This window comes from Xiphophorus hellerii, chromosome 10 (assembly GCF_003331165.1).
Source record: "Xiphophorus hellerii strain 12219 chromosome 10, Xiphophorus_hellerii-4.1, whole genome shotgun sequence".
Taxonomy (NCBI): domain Eukaryota; kingdom Metazoa; phylum Chordata; class Actinopteri; order Cyprinodontiformes; family Poeciliidae; genus Xiphophorus; species Xiphophorus hellerii.
The window spans coordinates 24,695,923-24,711,184 of NC_045681.1; the positions used below are offsets into that span (position 1 = coordinate 24,695,923).

The 15,262-nt window shown below is 40.0% G+C and overlaps 1 protein-coding gene across 1 annotated transcript; it reads left to right on the top strand.

The window, feature by feature from the left end:
- Window positions 1-7,426: 7,426 nt before the first annotated feature.
- cyp26a1 (cytochrome P450, family 26, subfamily A, polypeptide 1) lies at window positions 7,427-13,083 on the top strand. The gene is made up of 7 exons (XM_032573505.1): window positions 7,427-7,974; window positions 8,589-8,813; window positions 9,194-9,475; window positions 9,696-9,845; window positions 9,970-10,104; window positions 11,592-11,738; window positions 12,397-13,083. The coding sequence occupies exons 1-7, from the start codon at window positions 7,735-7,737 to the stop codon at window positions 12,736-12,738; spliced, it is 1,521 nt and encodes a 506-aa protein (XP_032429396.1). The 5' UTR covers window positions 7,427-7,734; the 3' UTR covers window positions 12,739-13,083.
- The last annotated feature ends 2,179 nt before the right edge of the window (window positions 13,084-15,262 follow it).

Genomic DNA, 15,262 nt, shown 5'->3' on the forward strand with positions numbered 1-15,262 from the left:
CCAATATAAAGAGAAAAAGTACAGCAGAAATATCACATTATTTTTGGAAAAAGGTTATATTTGTCTGATTTCTGTATATCACATAAAGCAGGTATGGCATTTAGCTACCATTTCAAAACATCACTCATTAGGAGTGTAACTATCGTACTATACTTGACAAGTATGGCTACTTGTCACAGTCATTTGAGTAGAATTTAGACACTGATTTTGAAATATTAGTCATCTGTTGTAGAACCACACGGTTCCTTCAAAGAGAAGTACAAATGATAAATTCATCTTGATTTGCTGGAATGTGAGCAAATCTTTCTTTGGAGTTTCAACTGGAACCTTCCAACCAGCACAGTATAGTCACTATCTGTTGTTGATTAGTTGCTTGGAGACAGAGCTGTAAAAACCAAATCCTAAATGCAGTTTATTTTGTGTCTTCACTATGTGGAGGAAGAATTTCTGAAAATGTATTCATTGGTCATTTTTTAAAATTTCCCATATGTCTTTTTTTCTTGTTATATTTTATTTATTTTTTTCAGGTTTTGAATGATTTTCACAGCTTCCCAGTGGTGAACAGTGAATAATCACAGTAAGTATTGAACTTTACATTGGGTACCTTCTCAGATGTAAAGAGGAAGCCTGTATTTGACAGTAAAAACTGATCCGCTTACAGCAGACAGATCTGCTGCTAGAACTCAGGAAGAACAGTAGAGTTCAGTTTGTTAGTTCTAATTTTAGCGGCTTGACCTTTTCTAGCGCTGACACAAACAAAGGTGCACAGACGGTGCTTCATCTATAACAAGCACTGGTCACACAGTGGACACAGAACCGCAGCCTCCCCCGTCTTTCACACACACTTACACAAACACAGAAGCATCACTTGTTATGGGAAGGCTTTCTGCCATCTCACCCTCGGAGCCCGGTTCTGTCTCACCACACACACGCTAACTGGGAAATGGCATGTGAACTTTGCCCTGGGTCAGTGTTTGAATGCGAAGATCCCTGTCGCCACAGATGTAATGAGGCGAGAAACATTCACAGAGCTCCATTATCACTGGACAGCAGTCGCCTCGCCAGGACATACACTTTCACACACATACACACACACCCCCCCACACACACACACACACACAGAACTCATGCTTCTGAAGTTTGCTGTGAACTTTCACCTCTACTATCTTGCTACAGATTGTTATCTACACACAGTGATTTTCCATCAGTGAGAATATTGTGATGAGGCTTGAAAATTTTCTTTCAAATTTAGCCTTAAGGCTGGTATTAATCATTAAGCTCAAATTTCTGTATTAAAATGATTTTTATTTATTGTTCTGATGGAAATTTCTAATCTTCAAAATCATGTTTTCATCAGCTGTACACAGACAACCATCAGAATCAGGCTCGAAAACATCCGTTTTTTATTTAAATCATCTCGGCTGTGTTTTACTTAGTGATGGAGGGACTGAGATAAATGAACTTTTCAATCAAGAATAATTCAACAATATCAAAAGTTTGTGTTTGTACTTCAACGGAAGCCACCAGTCAGCTGATTTCAGAAGGTTCATCAAGAATCTGTGTCTTCTGAAAGAAGTTTAAAAAAAAAACAGATTTTTTTTTCATATTTGTCGTGAAAATGTTGGATTTAAATCATGTATGCTTTGTTGGTCCTTTAATAACACACACAGAGCTGTGTCACAAACTTGCATTCCATCCATTGCAGACTGATCATCAGGATTTGTATTAAAAGTTCAGTTTATTGGGCGTGCCATGGTAGCGTAGTGGTTAGCGCGACCCACGTTTGGAGGCCTTAAGTCCTTGACACGGCCGTCGCGGGTTCGACTCCTGGACCCGACGATATTTGTCGCATGTCAATGCGTATCATTTCCTGTCAGCCTACTTTCATATAAGGGATGCTAGAGCCCACAAAAGACCCCCTGGAGGGGTAAAAAAAAAAAAGTTCAGTTTAAAAAAAAAAAGTTCAGTTTATTATTCCAACTGTAAAAAGACAAAGGAAATTCAGCTGATTACTTTGCTACAATCCCACCTACTGAACATGCATGTAGCGACAGTGGAAAGGAAAACTCCTCCTTAACAGGAAGAAACGTCCAGCAGATTTTCATTCGATGTGAATCAATCACCATCTGAAGTGACCCACTGAGGGTTTGAGAAGACTGAGCAAACAAAAAAATAACACGTATATTTTAAACAACCAAGAAAGTAGCAGAGTGAGAAAGAGAAGTGGGTTTGTCCTGCTGTACCACTCACTTTATCAAAAAGGAAGAGCCCATTAAACCAGAATATATAAAAAGAAACTATGAGACTCATTAAGGCGCTGCTTAAAATCACACTAAATATTTTTATAAACAGGAAAAAATGTTGAGTCTCTGGACCAACACAACAATCTTCACATCTTCCATTCACATGAGACAGCAGTGTTTGTTAGTAGAGAGACATTTGCTGCAGGTTGGCTCCTCCCATCACAAAAACACAGCAACAATTGCACGCAATGTGTCAGAATACACTCACTGTGATCCTACACAGTGAATGGCAAGATGGAATAAAGGTGTGACCATCACCAAGCGCTGTGTCTGTGAATAGTGTCTGGGTCAGTGGTGGGACCAGGGTCTGCCTGCGGCATTGTTGAAGTAGCTGTTAAAGCCGTTTATTGCCTTGTTAAAGTGTTTGATCTCTATAGTAAAATATAGGCAGCAGCAAACACCTCCAAAGACCCACCGCCTCCTCCTCTTCCTCCTCCTCCTCCTCCTCCTCCTCCTCTTCCTCCTCCTCTTCTTCTTCCTCCTCCTCCTCCTCCTCCTCCTCAGGAAGCTCAAGCTGCTGGTCTGGACTGAGACTGATGCACAATGATGACCATCTGTGGACATTTGAGGTTTTCCTCTGATCATTGAGATGTTATGATAAACATATTAAACATCTTAAACTTCTGACCCCCAGTCAGATGCAACACTGTCACCACTAGGGCTGAAATAATTAATGAGATTCATTTGTGATTAATTGATTATTGTAATAATCATCAGCTAGTTTAGTAATTGGTTAATCATTAAAGCTGCAATATGTAACGTCTATAAAAACTATTTTCTCACATATTAAACTGTCACCATGTTCAGACAGAATGAGACAGATAATCTGAGAGAAAGTTGAGTTCCTCTTCCTTCTCCCAGTGCTAACTAGAAACAACCAATCAGAGCCAGGAGGAGAGTCTTAGTGCTGTCAATCACTTCTCCATCTGGAGCTGCTCTCTCCCCCTCTTCCTCTCTATGCATCAGCTAGCACAGCCTGTCATGAATGCTCAGGATAGTTAGCATAGCTACCAATGATGGCAGATAAATGGTTTTTCTGTAATAGTAAGGTGTTTTCTCCCCCCGTAGCACATTTAGCAGCAAGTACATGAGATTGATCAACAGCGCTAAGACCTGCCTCCTGGCTCTTATTGGTTGTTTCTGGTCAGAGCGGTACATTCTTCAGTCAGTACCAGCAGCTCAGGGAGGAAGAGGAAGATTTGGATCTTTTCACAGATTTTCTGTCTCATAGTAAACTGTCAAGACAAGGTGACAGTTTACATGCAAAATAATTTTTTAGAAAAGTTCCATACTGCACCTTTGATTGTATTAAAATATTCAGCCTCAAAAAATGCATTTGCTGAATTGACCTTTTTGTACTTAATTACTGCTATTCAGAGTATATGTTAATCAACATATTTACACTTCTGTCTGTAAATATGTTTTAGCCAAAACTTCTCAGGTGGCATACTTGTAGCTTCACCAGGTTCAGATTTACTAAGGAAATGCTGTGGCATTGCTTTTTACACAAAAAATGTTTATTTCTTAATTTAAAATGTATTCAATTATTTGTTTATTTGCATTCTTTAATGCATTTCTGATGTTGAATAAGAAAGGCCTGAATGGTTAAATGGAAAATCTGTAGAATGTGTCCAACATTGTGCATGGATTACATGGATTAATTCTTAATGCATGTCAGGCTGATAAAAGTACAGTAGTGAGTGCTTGAATCAACATTTGAACATGATGTATCTACTGTCAGGTTGTCCTTCTCTCTCTCTGTTCCACATTGAATGGCAAGGTGGAACACAGCTGCCACCAGCTGCCCAGTTCTCTCTCCCTGTTTGATGAACAGTGAACTTGGTTGCACACAAGAGTTCATCAAGATGTCAGGGTCACCCGGGGGTCAGCCAGCGTGCGTGCTGGGGGTGGAGTGATATAAACATGCACAAATGGACAGTGGCCGTTTGACACTTGTGCTGACTGAGAGGGGTGCTCGGGTGTGTGTGTGTGTGTGTGTGTGTGTGTTTGTGTTTTATTTTGCTGCATGTTTTGGCCATAAGGTTAGGTGTGTCTAGAGATAGCAAACACATTGATAACAAATGTCTACGCAAACTTATCATCAAGTATTAACAGCAGCACTCAAATGATTAGTTTCTAATCATTCAATGATTAGTTTCTAATCATTTGACCAAAATTTAAAAAAACATCTAAGTACTTTATGTCTGTCCTGTATACTTTTTAGAAGTCTAAAAAATGAGGGATGTGAAGGCTGTGGAGAGGAACACTTTTATAAACTTGATTTGTTTGACTTTTCATAGACTGAGCAAAAATTCTGATTCATTTTTTTAAAATGTCACACAATGTTGTCATTATCTGTGCAAGTAAAATGATTTAACACCAATCCCAAACTCTTAAGTCTTAATTCTTTTTTTTTTGTTCTGTTACCAAAACAAAAAATCAATCAAGTCAAAGTATTTACAGATTTGTGTTTTGTCACAACTCAACAAGCCGGATCATAACAGGAACAAACATGTTGCATTTCTGTTTTTATTCAGTGCAGTTAGAAATACACAGGGGGGCTGAGGAGACTTTACTGATGAGACGTAAAATACTAAATGAAGCTGATTTCTCCAGCTTTATTTTTGTTGAACAAAAATACCTTTTCACGGAACAATGTTTTTGTGGAAATTTATATCATATTAATAAAAATGTATATATACATATTAATATACATTTAATATAAAGTATAAATATAAAATATAAATATGATTTTCTATTTAATGTATAAATGTATTTATATTCATGAATTCATCCATCCTTTATCTTATACCCTTAGGGGGCTTGTGAAGGGTGCTGGTGCCTATCTGCAGAGGTCAACGGGCGAGAGGCGGGGTCACCCTGGACGGGTCACCAGTCTGTCGCAGGGCAACACAGAAACAGACAGGACAAACACACACACTCACATCTAAGGAGAATTTAGAGAGTCCAATTAACCTGACAGTCATGCTTTTGGACTATGGGATGAAGCCGGAGAACCCAGAGAGAACCCACCATGCACAGGGAGAACATGCAAACTCCATGCAGAAAGACTCCGGGCCGGGAATCGAACCCAGGACCTTCTTGCTGCAAGGCAACAGTGCTACCAACTGTAGCAACTGTGCAGCCCTATTAATAAATTAAATTAATAAAAATTTAATATAAATGTATCAATTTATATTAAATGTATAAATTTAATATAAATAGAAAAAAAATCATAAGATAATTTTATTAAGTCAAAAACCCTGTCCAGCTCTGTCTCTATGTAAAAACATGATTACTTTATATATAACACCCAGGCAGTAGAAAGAACTGACCACTCTTCAGTCACATTGGAAGCTTTTCCAGCAAGAAGAGTCTGTTTAAGGTCATTCCACAACATTTAAGATGGATTTATGTACATACTTTGACTAGACCACTCCAAAACTCTTAATGTTTAACTATTCAGAGGTGAACTGGCCAGACTGATTTTCAATATTGTCCTGCTGCAGAATTCAAGTGTTTAGCAGGGAGTCCTGAGAAAGTTGTGGACTTAGCCTGAAATTTGAACTAGGACACCGTACTGCCCCTCCCCACCCTCCACCCTCTCGCTCTCTGCAATCCAAGAACTCCAGTGATTGACAGCTTTCCTGTGACATTATGTTGTTTCTTTACCATTAGTCCAGCTGCAGCAAATCGTCAACCCTGAGCTTGAGAGATGGTACCAGCTGAACGGGGTAGGCTGTGAGCTAAGACCCTCTGGGCTCTGATTGGTTGTTTCTGACCAGGAGCGGTGTCTGTTCCTACAGGTGGCAGTAGAACCACAAGGACAGGCAGAAGATCTTGATTTGTGTCAGATTATCTGTCTCATATTCTACTGGTGTTCTGGGTTGAGTTTAAGATCACAGACTGATGGCTGAACTGAATTCTTCAGGGCTTTCTGGCAGAAAGTAGAATTTTTGATTCCTTCATTCAGGAAAGTTGTAAAACCATCACACTGCCACTACCTTACTTGACGTTGGGCATTATTCTGTTTTTCAAAAATGCTGGTAGTGTTAAACCAAATACATCAGGAAACAGAATGTCTTCCCCAAAGTCTTGGGGATCAGAAGGTGTTTTGGTAAATGCTCTTTTAGTCAGCGCCGGCTCTGGCATTGGAACTCCTCCATGGAGGTTATTTAGTCTCTCGTTGTAACTGTTAAATCATGAAGTGGGACCTCGGTTTAAATGTTGTTCTAGGTGCTTTTGTGAGTGCTTGGATGAGTCTCTGATGAGCTCTTGGAGTCATGTTGGTGGACCAGATGCTCCTGGGAAGGTTCTCCACTGATCCATGTTTGTCAGCAACGTTTCTCTCTGTGGTTTTCTGCTGTTCCAAATGACTGTGGCCGTTTCCAGACTGATACGTGTCACTGACTTAGTTTTTGACATAAGGGCCAATTTGGTTCAGATAGCTTGTATGCTCTAATAAATAAACTACATTTCAGTTTACTCAGGTTCTCTTTGCAGTACAACAAAAAATGTTTGATGATCTAAGATGTAGAAGTTTAGAAACAACAAAAAAAGCAAAAACAAAAAATCTTTTTTAGAGCAATTTTGACTTTTAGTAGGCTTTAGAGGATTCTAGGCTCAACATTACTTGTGTGGATGTGGGCATCCCCTCCGCCTGTCGGTGTTGACCCAAGTTTGAACTCACAGAGATACCATTTTTATAACACACACACACACAGAGAGAGAGAGAGAGAGAGAGAGAGCGAGAGAGAGAGAGAGAGAGAGAGAGAGAGAGCAGTTTAAAGTCTCCTTCCACATTTCAATGGCGTTCAGTTTGATAGAGGTACAGAGTCAAGTAGAGGACTGCGGTCCTTTCCAGTGACACACTATCATTTCCCCATTTATTCATGAGAACTTGCTTGCTAATCTGTGGGTCAATGTCTCAGTAAGATACAAAGGAACTCTGAAATAAGCTTCCAAAAAAACCCACAAAGACTAATTATTTACAAATGCAGTCTGAGTCACAGAGACCCTGTTGAGAGGATTAGAGCCTCATTTTCATTTGGTAAGAAGCTTGTGAATGTGCTTCTTAACACCTTTCTGCTCCTGAATGCAGTTCAGCCTGCAGGCATCACCGCTGGTCCTACAAGTGGCTCCTCAGCTAAGGTAATGAGTTTGTAAACTAGCTGCTTTCACGGCCAACAAAAGAGACGCGCTTCCATTGTCACATGGAATATTTCTCAGTGAAATCCACCGCGGAATGTCCTGCGAGCATTAGGATTAAAGATGTGGCCCTTGAAACAAACGATGTCAGCCAATACAGACTGTAGGCGGCGCCGAGCCGCAGCCACAATTAAAGATGAACTTTGAGTGAACTAATTCATGTGAGGGAGGAGAAGGTGAGGCGAGGCCTATAAAGGGCTGCAGGAGGAGCGGTCAGTCTCACATGTTGATGCCGCTTCACCTGGGCGGACAGACCGAACCGAACCGAACCGACATGGCTCTGAGCACGCTGCTGGCCTCCTTCCTGTGCACCGTGGTGCTGCCCGTCCTGCTCTTCCTGGTGGCGGTTAAGCTGTGGGAGGTTTACATGATCCGCGGCGGAGACCCGAGCTGCCCGAGCCCGCTGCCGCCCGGATCCATGGGCCTCCCGTTCATCGGAGAGACGCTGCAGCTCGTCCTGCAGGTAGAGTCAGTGCAGCCCGGCTGCAATCAACCTAGAATCCTTTGACTGCACTAGTTTCTGCTTCAGCCTTTCTGCCCTGCATGCTGTGATTTATTATATTGTACAATGTGATCAAACAGTTTTGTTTTGGAGGTGAGTTTATTTTAAAATTAAGCTCGTTTATATTTTTATGATTCATACAGTGACTGTTGCGTAATTTAGAAATATGAAAAATTGGAACTTTTTTTCATATGATAACAAATTTCAGTCAACTTTTTACCAGACAAACTATACTATTATAGTAATTATGCTACTATAAATGTAGCATAATTCAAAATGGCCTCAGTACTTTAAAAATATCTAGAACCGTAAAAACTGTAAAAATAAATAATAACGTAAAATGAATAAATAAATAAAAATATTTTTGATCCAAAAACCTTCACTAGTTTTAGACCAAACTAAATTTGCATACGTTTCAAGGTAATATTTAGTATTTTAAGAAGAAAACCAATAACCATGTTTTTGTTTTTTTCATAAGTAGTTCTTGATGAGGAAATCCACCACAAAACTTAAGACAGTTAAGTTTTGCTTCTCCAGTTTTCTCACTGAGCCTGTCTGCGTCCCTGTGGTTGTAGAGGAGAAAGTTTTTGAGGATGAAGCGAGAGAAGTACGGTTACATCTACCGCACTCACCTCTTCGGGAGCCCCACGGTGCGTGTGAGCGGCGCGGAGAACATCAGGCACATCCTGCTGGGGGAGCACAGGCTGGTGTCTGCACAGTGGCCCTCCTCCGTCCGCACCATCCTGGGCGTGGACACGCTGTCCAACATGCACGGCTCCCAGCACAAGACCAAGAAGAAAGTGAGTTCGAAACGTTCCAGTATCCAGAGCGAGTCACGTCTGTTTCCTGTCATTAGAATTCACAAACATTAAAGACAAGTTCATGCGAAGTTCTGTACCTATTACACAATATCACCCTCAAATGAGTAACTTTATTTAATAATAAACATGTTTGTTTCTATAGAAGCATTTCCAAAATTTAGCAGTTTCTTTTTGAAATCAGCTTTTATAAAAGAGTTTTATTGCCAAAGAATATTAATCATAGAAATTGGTTTCCCATGAGCCAATGTAAAGAAATCTGACCTTTCTGCTGAATTAATGGAGTCTTTCCATTGACCTCAGTGTGTTCAGACTGACTCCTATGTAGAAGTTGAGTTTCATGCACTTGATTCCTGCTGTAGGCCATCCTGAGGGCCTTCTCCAGGGAGGCGCTGGAGCTCTACATCCCTGTCATCCAGGAGGAAGTGCAGACTGCAGTCAAAAGCTGGTTGGTGCAAGACCCCTGTGTGCTGGTCTATCCTGAAATGAAGCGGCTGATGTTCCGCTTAGCCATGAGGATTCTGCTGGGTTTTGACCCGGAGCGGATCCGGACCGATGAGCAGCAGCTGGTGGAAGCATTTGAGGAAATGACCAGAAACCTTTTCTCCCTGCCCATCGACGTCCCGTTCAGTGGGTTGTACAGGGTAAGAGCATCGGATCGACACGGTGAAGATGTGAACTGGCTCATTGTGAAACACTTTCATGTCAGTGAATTGGTGTAAACATGAACCTCAGAACAGTGCGCTTTATTTAACATCCCACCTAGGAGGAGCTAGGACATTTAATCAGCCTGTCCGTTGCAGAAGTTCGTCCTCACTTCTATCTTTGTCCCCTCATCTTGTCCTTTCCTCTTCTGTCCTGTAGGGTCTGAGGGCCAGAAATTTCATCCACTCAAAGATTGAAGAGAACATCAAAATGAAGGTGGAGGAGTCAGACAAAGGGTCAAAACACACAGACGCCCTGCAGCAGCTCATAGACAGCAGCAAGAAGAACGGAGAGCCCTTCAGTATGCAGGTAATGAAGAGGACTATTCAAAGCATTGTTCAGGAAAGACAAATCTCTGGGAACATGTTGTCAGAGTTTTTGTTTTTTCTCCCCTGAATCTGAATAATTCAACATGTCTGCCTTCTGTGTCCAGGCCATCAAGGAATCTGCTACAGAGCTTTTGTTTGGCGGCCATGAAACCACGGCCAGCACAGCCACGTCCCTCATCATGTTTCTGGGCCTGAACCCAGAAGTTGTGAACAAACTGAGGCAGGAGTTATGGGACAAGGTAAATGTGCTGTGCTTTCTTTAGCCTCAATATCAGTTAAAGTAGCTTTTTGATTGGCTGAGGCAGTTGTCAGCCAATGCTAATTGATTTACTTTTGCATAACCCTTAAATTATTTCAAAAACATAATGGTTCATCAGTGGCACCCACTGAGGTGTGGAGTCTAGTTGGCTGAGGGTTTATGTGTGAGCAGAGAGACGACCACACACAATTGAAAATGTTTAAATTAGCAGCACCAAATGGTGAATCAAAATAAATGGATTCCTGACATGACTCAAAACCAGAGCTACACCTTCCAATGCTGTTCTGATCTGCAGAGCTCCGAATAAAAAGCTACTCATCCTAGATCTGCATGGATAAAGTTCCACTTAGAACTAAATGAAATAACCTGGGGCTTTTGTGAAATATACATACCTAAAAGAACTTCTCTTTTTCTTTGCAAAACAACTTCATGCATCAGTTCTCACATTTTTTTCATATTAAAGCTGACATATTTCCCCCGTGCTACGATTGTCTTCTTGCTGGCAAGCCGTCTTCTTAACTGATGGTGGACAATGTACATTCACACATGCTAAAATCAATCTATAGAACAATTACAGCATTCGAAGATGAAACGGACCTGGAATGCTTGCAAAGGCGTTAGCATGATTCACTAATACATGCTAATGCATGTATGGCTAACGGTGGAAACCTGAGGAGAAGGGATCAATGTTGACCTATTGAGCTTTACACATCACTTTGGTATCCATCCTGCTTTAAAGTGATTCAGTTATTCCAACAAATGAAATGAGAAATTAGAAGTCAATGTTAAAAGTAATTTTTTGCAGATGGTCTATGGTAAGACAGCAGGTCACTGAGGTTTATTTACTTGTTTAAGACTTTTGAAAATCCATCTTCAGCTCAGCACTAAACCTGGTTGATAGTTGTCATGCACATTGGGATGCATACTGAGTACCTTTGGGTCAAAAATTGTAATTAAAAATTAGAAAAAAAATACTTTTATTGATCACAAAGATAAATTAAATGCTGTCTTTAATTCAAATTCTTTAAATAGTTATTGTAGATAGTGATGGCTGCTGGCAGGAAAGATCTCATGTAATCATCTGTATTAGAACTAATTTTTGCCAAAAATCAGTCCAACTACAGAGCATCCAAAATAAGAAGGAATGGTTGTCCAATAAAAGACAATATTTTCCCCCAGAAAGGCAGCAAAACAAGTTTGAAAAAGAAAAAATCTCAGAGTTACTCCAATGTGCTGCTGGCCTGAGAGCCATACTTCTAGAAAGGAGGACAAACTGAATTTGCTGAAGGGAAACTAAGAATAACCTAAAGTAAAGCTAGTATGAAACAAAATCTTAACAGAAACTCTGTGCTGCTGTTGACTAAAATATACAAGATGTGTAGTCATACGTTGACTAAACCTATGAAGACGTTTGTTCCAAAACAGTAACTCTGCTCATTGCCTGGTCCCTCATGTCTGTCTGTCCAGGGGGAGAATGGGATGGACCTCCAGAGTCTGAACATTGAATCTTTAGAGCAGCTTAAATACACAAGTTGTGTGATCAAAGAAACACTGAGGATGAACCCGCCTGTCCCTGGAGGCTTCAGAGTGGCTCTCAAAACATTTGAACTGAATGTAAGTGACTCAATGATCATGTGATTCTCCTGTGTTCGACCTGAAAGTTCCAGATTTTAGGAACTAAGATAACTTGATTTTTTATTTTTTTTACATCACAGTAAAAAATACATTAAGATACAATACATTAGTGGGGAAAAAATAAAAAAAGTATTGTGTGTTAAGGAATATTAACAATATGTGTGTGTGAGCATGCAAGCAGTGACGGTGATCTGAATGACTATCAGTGTGTGGAGGAATTAAAAAACAACAATCAGGTAATAATAATCACAATAATAATGAACCAAATTATCTGTGAGAGGTAAATATAAACATATGATGGATCAATTAATAGGTATTTAGTTATTCCTACTAAGTGAAGATTGTTATATATTATACAGGATCTACATGGGACAGGAAGAATAATGCAGAAAGAAGTAAAGAAAACTAAGAGGGGAAAAAACACTAATTATTATTTATAAGTAAGGAGAATATAAAATTGATTACACAAAAATTATTTTCCATTGAAATGTATTCAGTGAGTACATTTTTCCAATATGTCAGACTGATGGTGCTTCTCCTTTTCCAATTCATAAGAGTTGTCTTTTTAACAGTGGTTAAAGCTATGAGTAATTGTTTAATAAAAACATAATTTTGATAATGTCCCATAACCTTTCAGGGCTACCAGATTCCTAAAGGCTGGAACGTTATCTACAGCATCTGTGACACTCATGACGTTGCTGAGATTTTCCCCAACAAAGACGACTTTCAGCCCGAGCGCTTCCTGACCCAACCCTCTGCAGACTCCTCCAGGTTCCAGTACGTACCGTTTGGTGGAGGCTCTCGGATGTGTGTGGGAAAGGAATTCGCCAAGGTTCTACTGAAGATCTTCTTGGTAGAAGTGGTCACAAAGTGTGACTGGACCCTCTTAAACGGACCGCCTACCATAAAAACTGGACCCACCGTCTATCCTGTGGACAACTTGCCAACCAAATTCAGCAGCTACATGAAAAATCATTAGAGGAGTTTCTGGACATTAGTAGTTCTGTAAATCTGAACATGGTTTCCTGGTGGGCAGTCCCTGTCTGCTGTCTTCTTGAACAGATTGTGTATATATTGTATATTAATGTATTTTTATGACTGTGTAAATATATCTATAGGTGTATATTTACCTAATTTGAGAACTAAACAAAAAGCACTATAGGGTTACATAAACACTTAATCATATCAGTGTTTTATCTGTAATATTTTTATACATATATAATTTAGCATGTTGATATAAATGTTGTATCTTGGCTCAAGGTATTTATGTAACTTGTCTGCTTTTGAATGAGATTTTTATCTAAATAAACAGTTTGACAAAGTGTGTGCTAGTTCAGGTCAGTCTGCATGGAGTTTTCTTTTCCTTTTATTAAACCTCGTTGAGATCTACATCTCATTTTCAAGAGGGACCAGGGCAGAAGTCTGCCTTGATGGAAATCTTTCCACACTTAATTTACCGGTCCAGTGTTTTATTTTTAGATAACTATGATTCTTTAATTGGCTTTTGTGAACTGATGAGAATCGATCCTGGTGAGCAGAGCCAAGTGCAAGATTAAGTCTTGCTGACTGGATTTTGGTGGGTAGAAGTTCTGGGTTGAGAGCAGAAATCCAGATTAAGGAAAGACAAAAGCCATCAGATTTAATTCTGGCCAAATATCGATAATGAAGAGTTAAAATATAATAACTTAGACCTTGTTTAAACAAAAGGTCTAAAACAAAAGTAGACAAATAATTATTTTACTAGTACACGTCAGCAAATAAGAATATTGAATAAAAGTGCAATCTTTCTTGCCAGTCATCTTAAGTGAAATGTCATTTTAAAGATTTATTACACAGAATAAAATATTTCAAACTCTTAATTTTTTTTTTTTTGCAGTTTTAATAATTATGTCTTACAGGTAAAGAAACCTCAAAATTCAGTGTCAGAAAATTTGAATAGCACATCAGACTGTGGCATAGTCAATCATCCTGTGTGGGTTCCTATGACAACTGCCTTCAGGTCATCTGCCTCGTTGGGTCAGGCATCTTTCATCTTCTTGACAGCCAATAGATATTCTATAGTGTTGATGGTCAGAGTTTGCTGGCTAATCAAGAACATTTGCACTTTTATGCAATATTCAAATTTCTTTAAGATGTACTAGTGTATAACGAAGGAAATTGGCCCAAGCACTCAACCCTTTGGGGGTCTCCACAAGTAATGCTTAACAGTGTGAATCCAATTAAGATTTTAAATTCATAAAGTGTTTGTTGTATCAGCCAGAGGCAACAAACTGATTCATAGAAGAGACTTCAGGGTACGGAGGCTGCTGACCTCAAAGGAAACAGATGAGTTGTAACACCAATCTGAGAATCATCAGAATCAACTTCTTTCTCTGGGTTTGAGGGTCCACACAATGTGACTTCAGGTTCCACTTGTAATATAATCAAAGTTCAGGGGACATACTACACTCTGCAACAAAACAATTCTTTAGGACTAGGAAGACAAAAAAAATAAGAGCAGCATTTGCAAGAGTCAACGTGTGCAGCCATCTTTTTGTTGCATGTACATTTATAAAATTAAATGTATTTGCAAACATAAATCTACAAATACATGCACATTTGAATATTGAAAGACCCACTGTGCAAATGTTTGTTTCCAGCTGGAAACAAGTCAGCACAGCTTAAGTTGCTGCAGGAAGCCGTCCCTGCTGCCTCTGTCAGACGGCCGGTGAGTCCGGACCGGCTCAGGTCCAGAGAGACGCTGGTAGGAACTGCAGACCCTTGAAAAGTTCCAAAGTTTTATATCACTGAATTAAGGCTTCAGCAACAGAACAGTAAATTGTTGCCTTGAGGCAGGAAGAGTCCTCGGTTCAAATCCTGGATGGAGTTGTACTCCATGTATGTATGAATTCTGTCAAAGAAATGAGCTTTAGGTGAATTGGTTACTATAAATTGCCCTTACGTATGGGTGTGTGTGTGTGTGTGGGGGTGTGTGTGCGTGTGTGGGGGTGGGTGTGTGTGTGTGTGTGTGTGTTTGTGTGTGAAGAATTGCTTGTCCGGTGTGTCGTCCAGCATCCTGTGTCTCTGTGTTGCCTAGCGATGGACTGGTGACCCATCCAGTTGCAGCAATGTGTCAGCAGCTAACCAGTCTCTAACAGTAAGACATACTGTATGTGTGGTTTCTGATCGTTCTCATCCTAAGAACAATCAGAAAGAGGTCCAGGTGTTTCTGCTCTGTTTGTGATGAGCCTGCCGCTGTTCAGAGTTGGAACAGACTACAAGACACAGCAGAAGAAGAGAAGTGGTGAGGTATAACATCTCCACTTTAGAGTAAGAAGAAACCTCCTGAATCTTCGTTGCAGGTACATGAAGAGGTGGAGACACGTTTACAACTTTACACAGTGTGATCGTTTCCTTCTCCCAGGTAGAAGAACCTGTTGTTCTGGATTCTGCTCACAGAGAAAGTCCTTGTTTCCTCCTTGGCTCCTGATCAAAAGAGTAATGCTTTCTATTGTCTCATGCAC

Excerpts from the sequence above, each read along its gene's own strand:
- cyp26a1 (XM_032573505.1), top strand. The coding sequence starts at position 7,735 with ATGTTGATGCCGCTTCACCTGGGCGGACAGACCGAACCGAACCGAACC. Across the intron at positions 9,846-9,969 it reads GAGAGCCCTTCAGTATGCAG|GCCATCAAGGAATCTGCTAC; the intron begins GTAATGAAGAGG and ends TTCTGTGTCCAG. Across the intron at positions 10,105-11,591 it reads GGCAGGAGTTATGGGACAAG|GGGGAGAATGGGATGGACCT; the intron begins GTAAATGTGCTG and ends CTGTCTGTCCAG.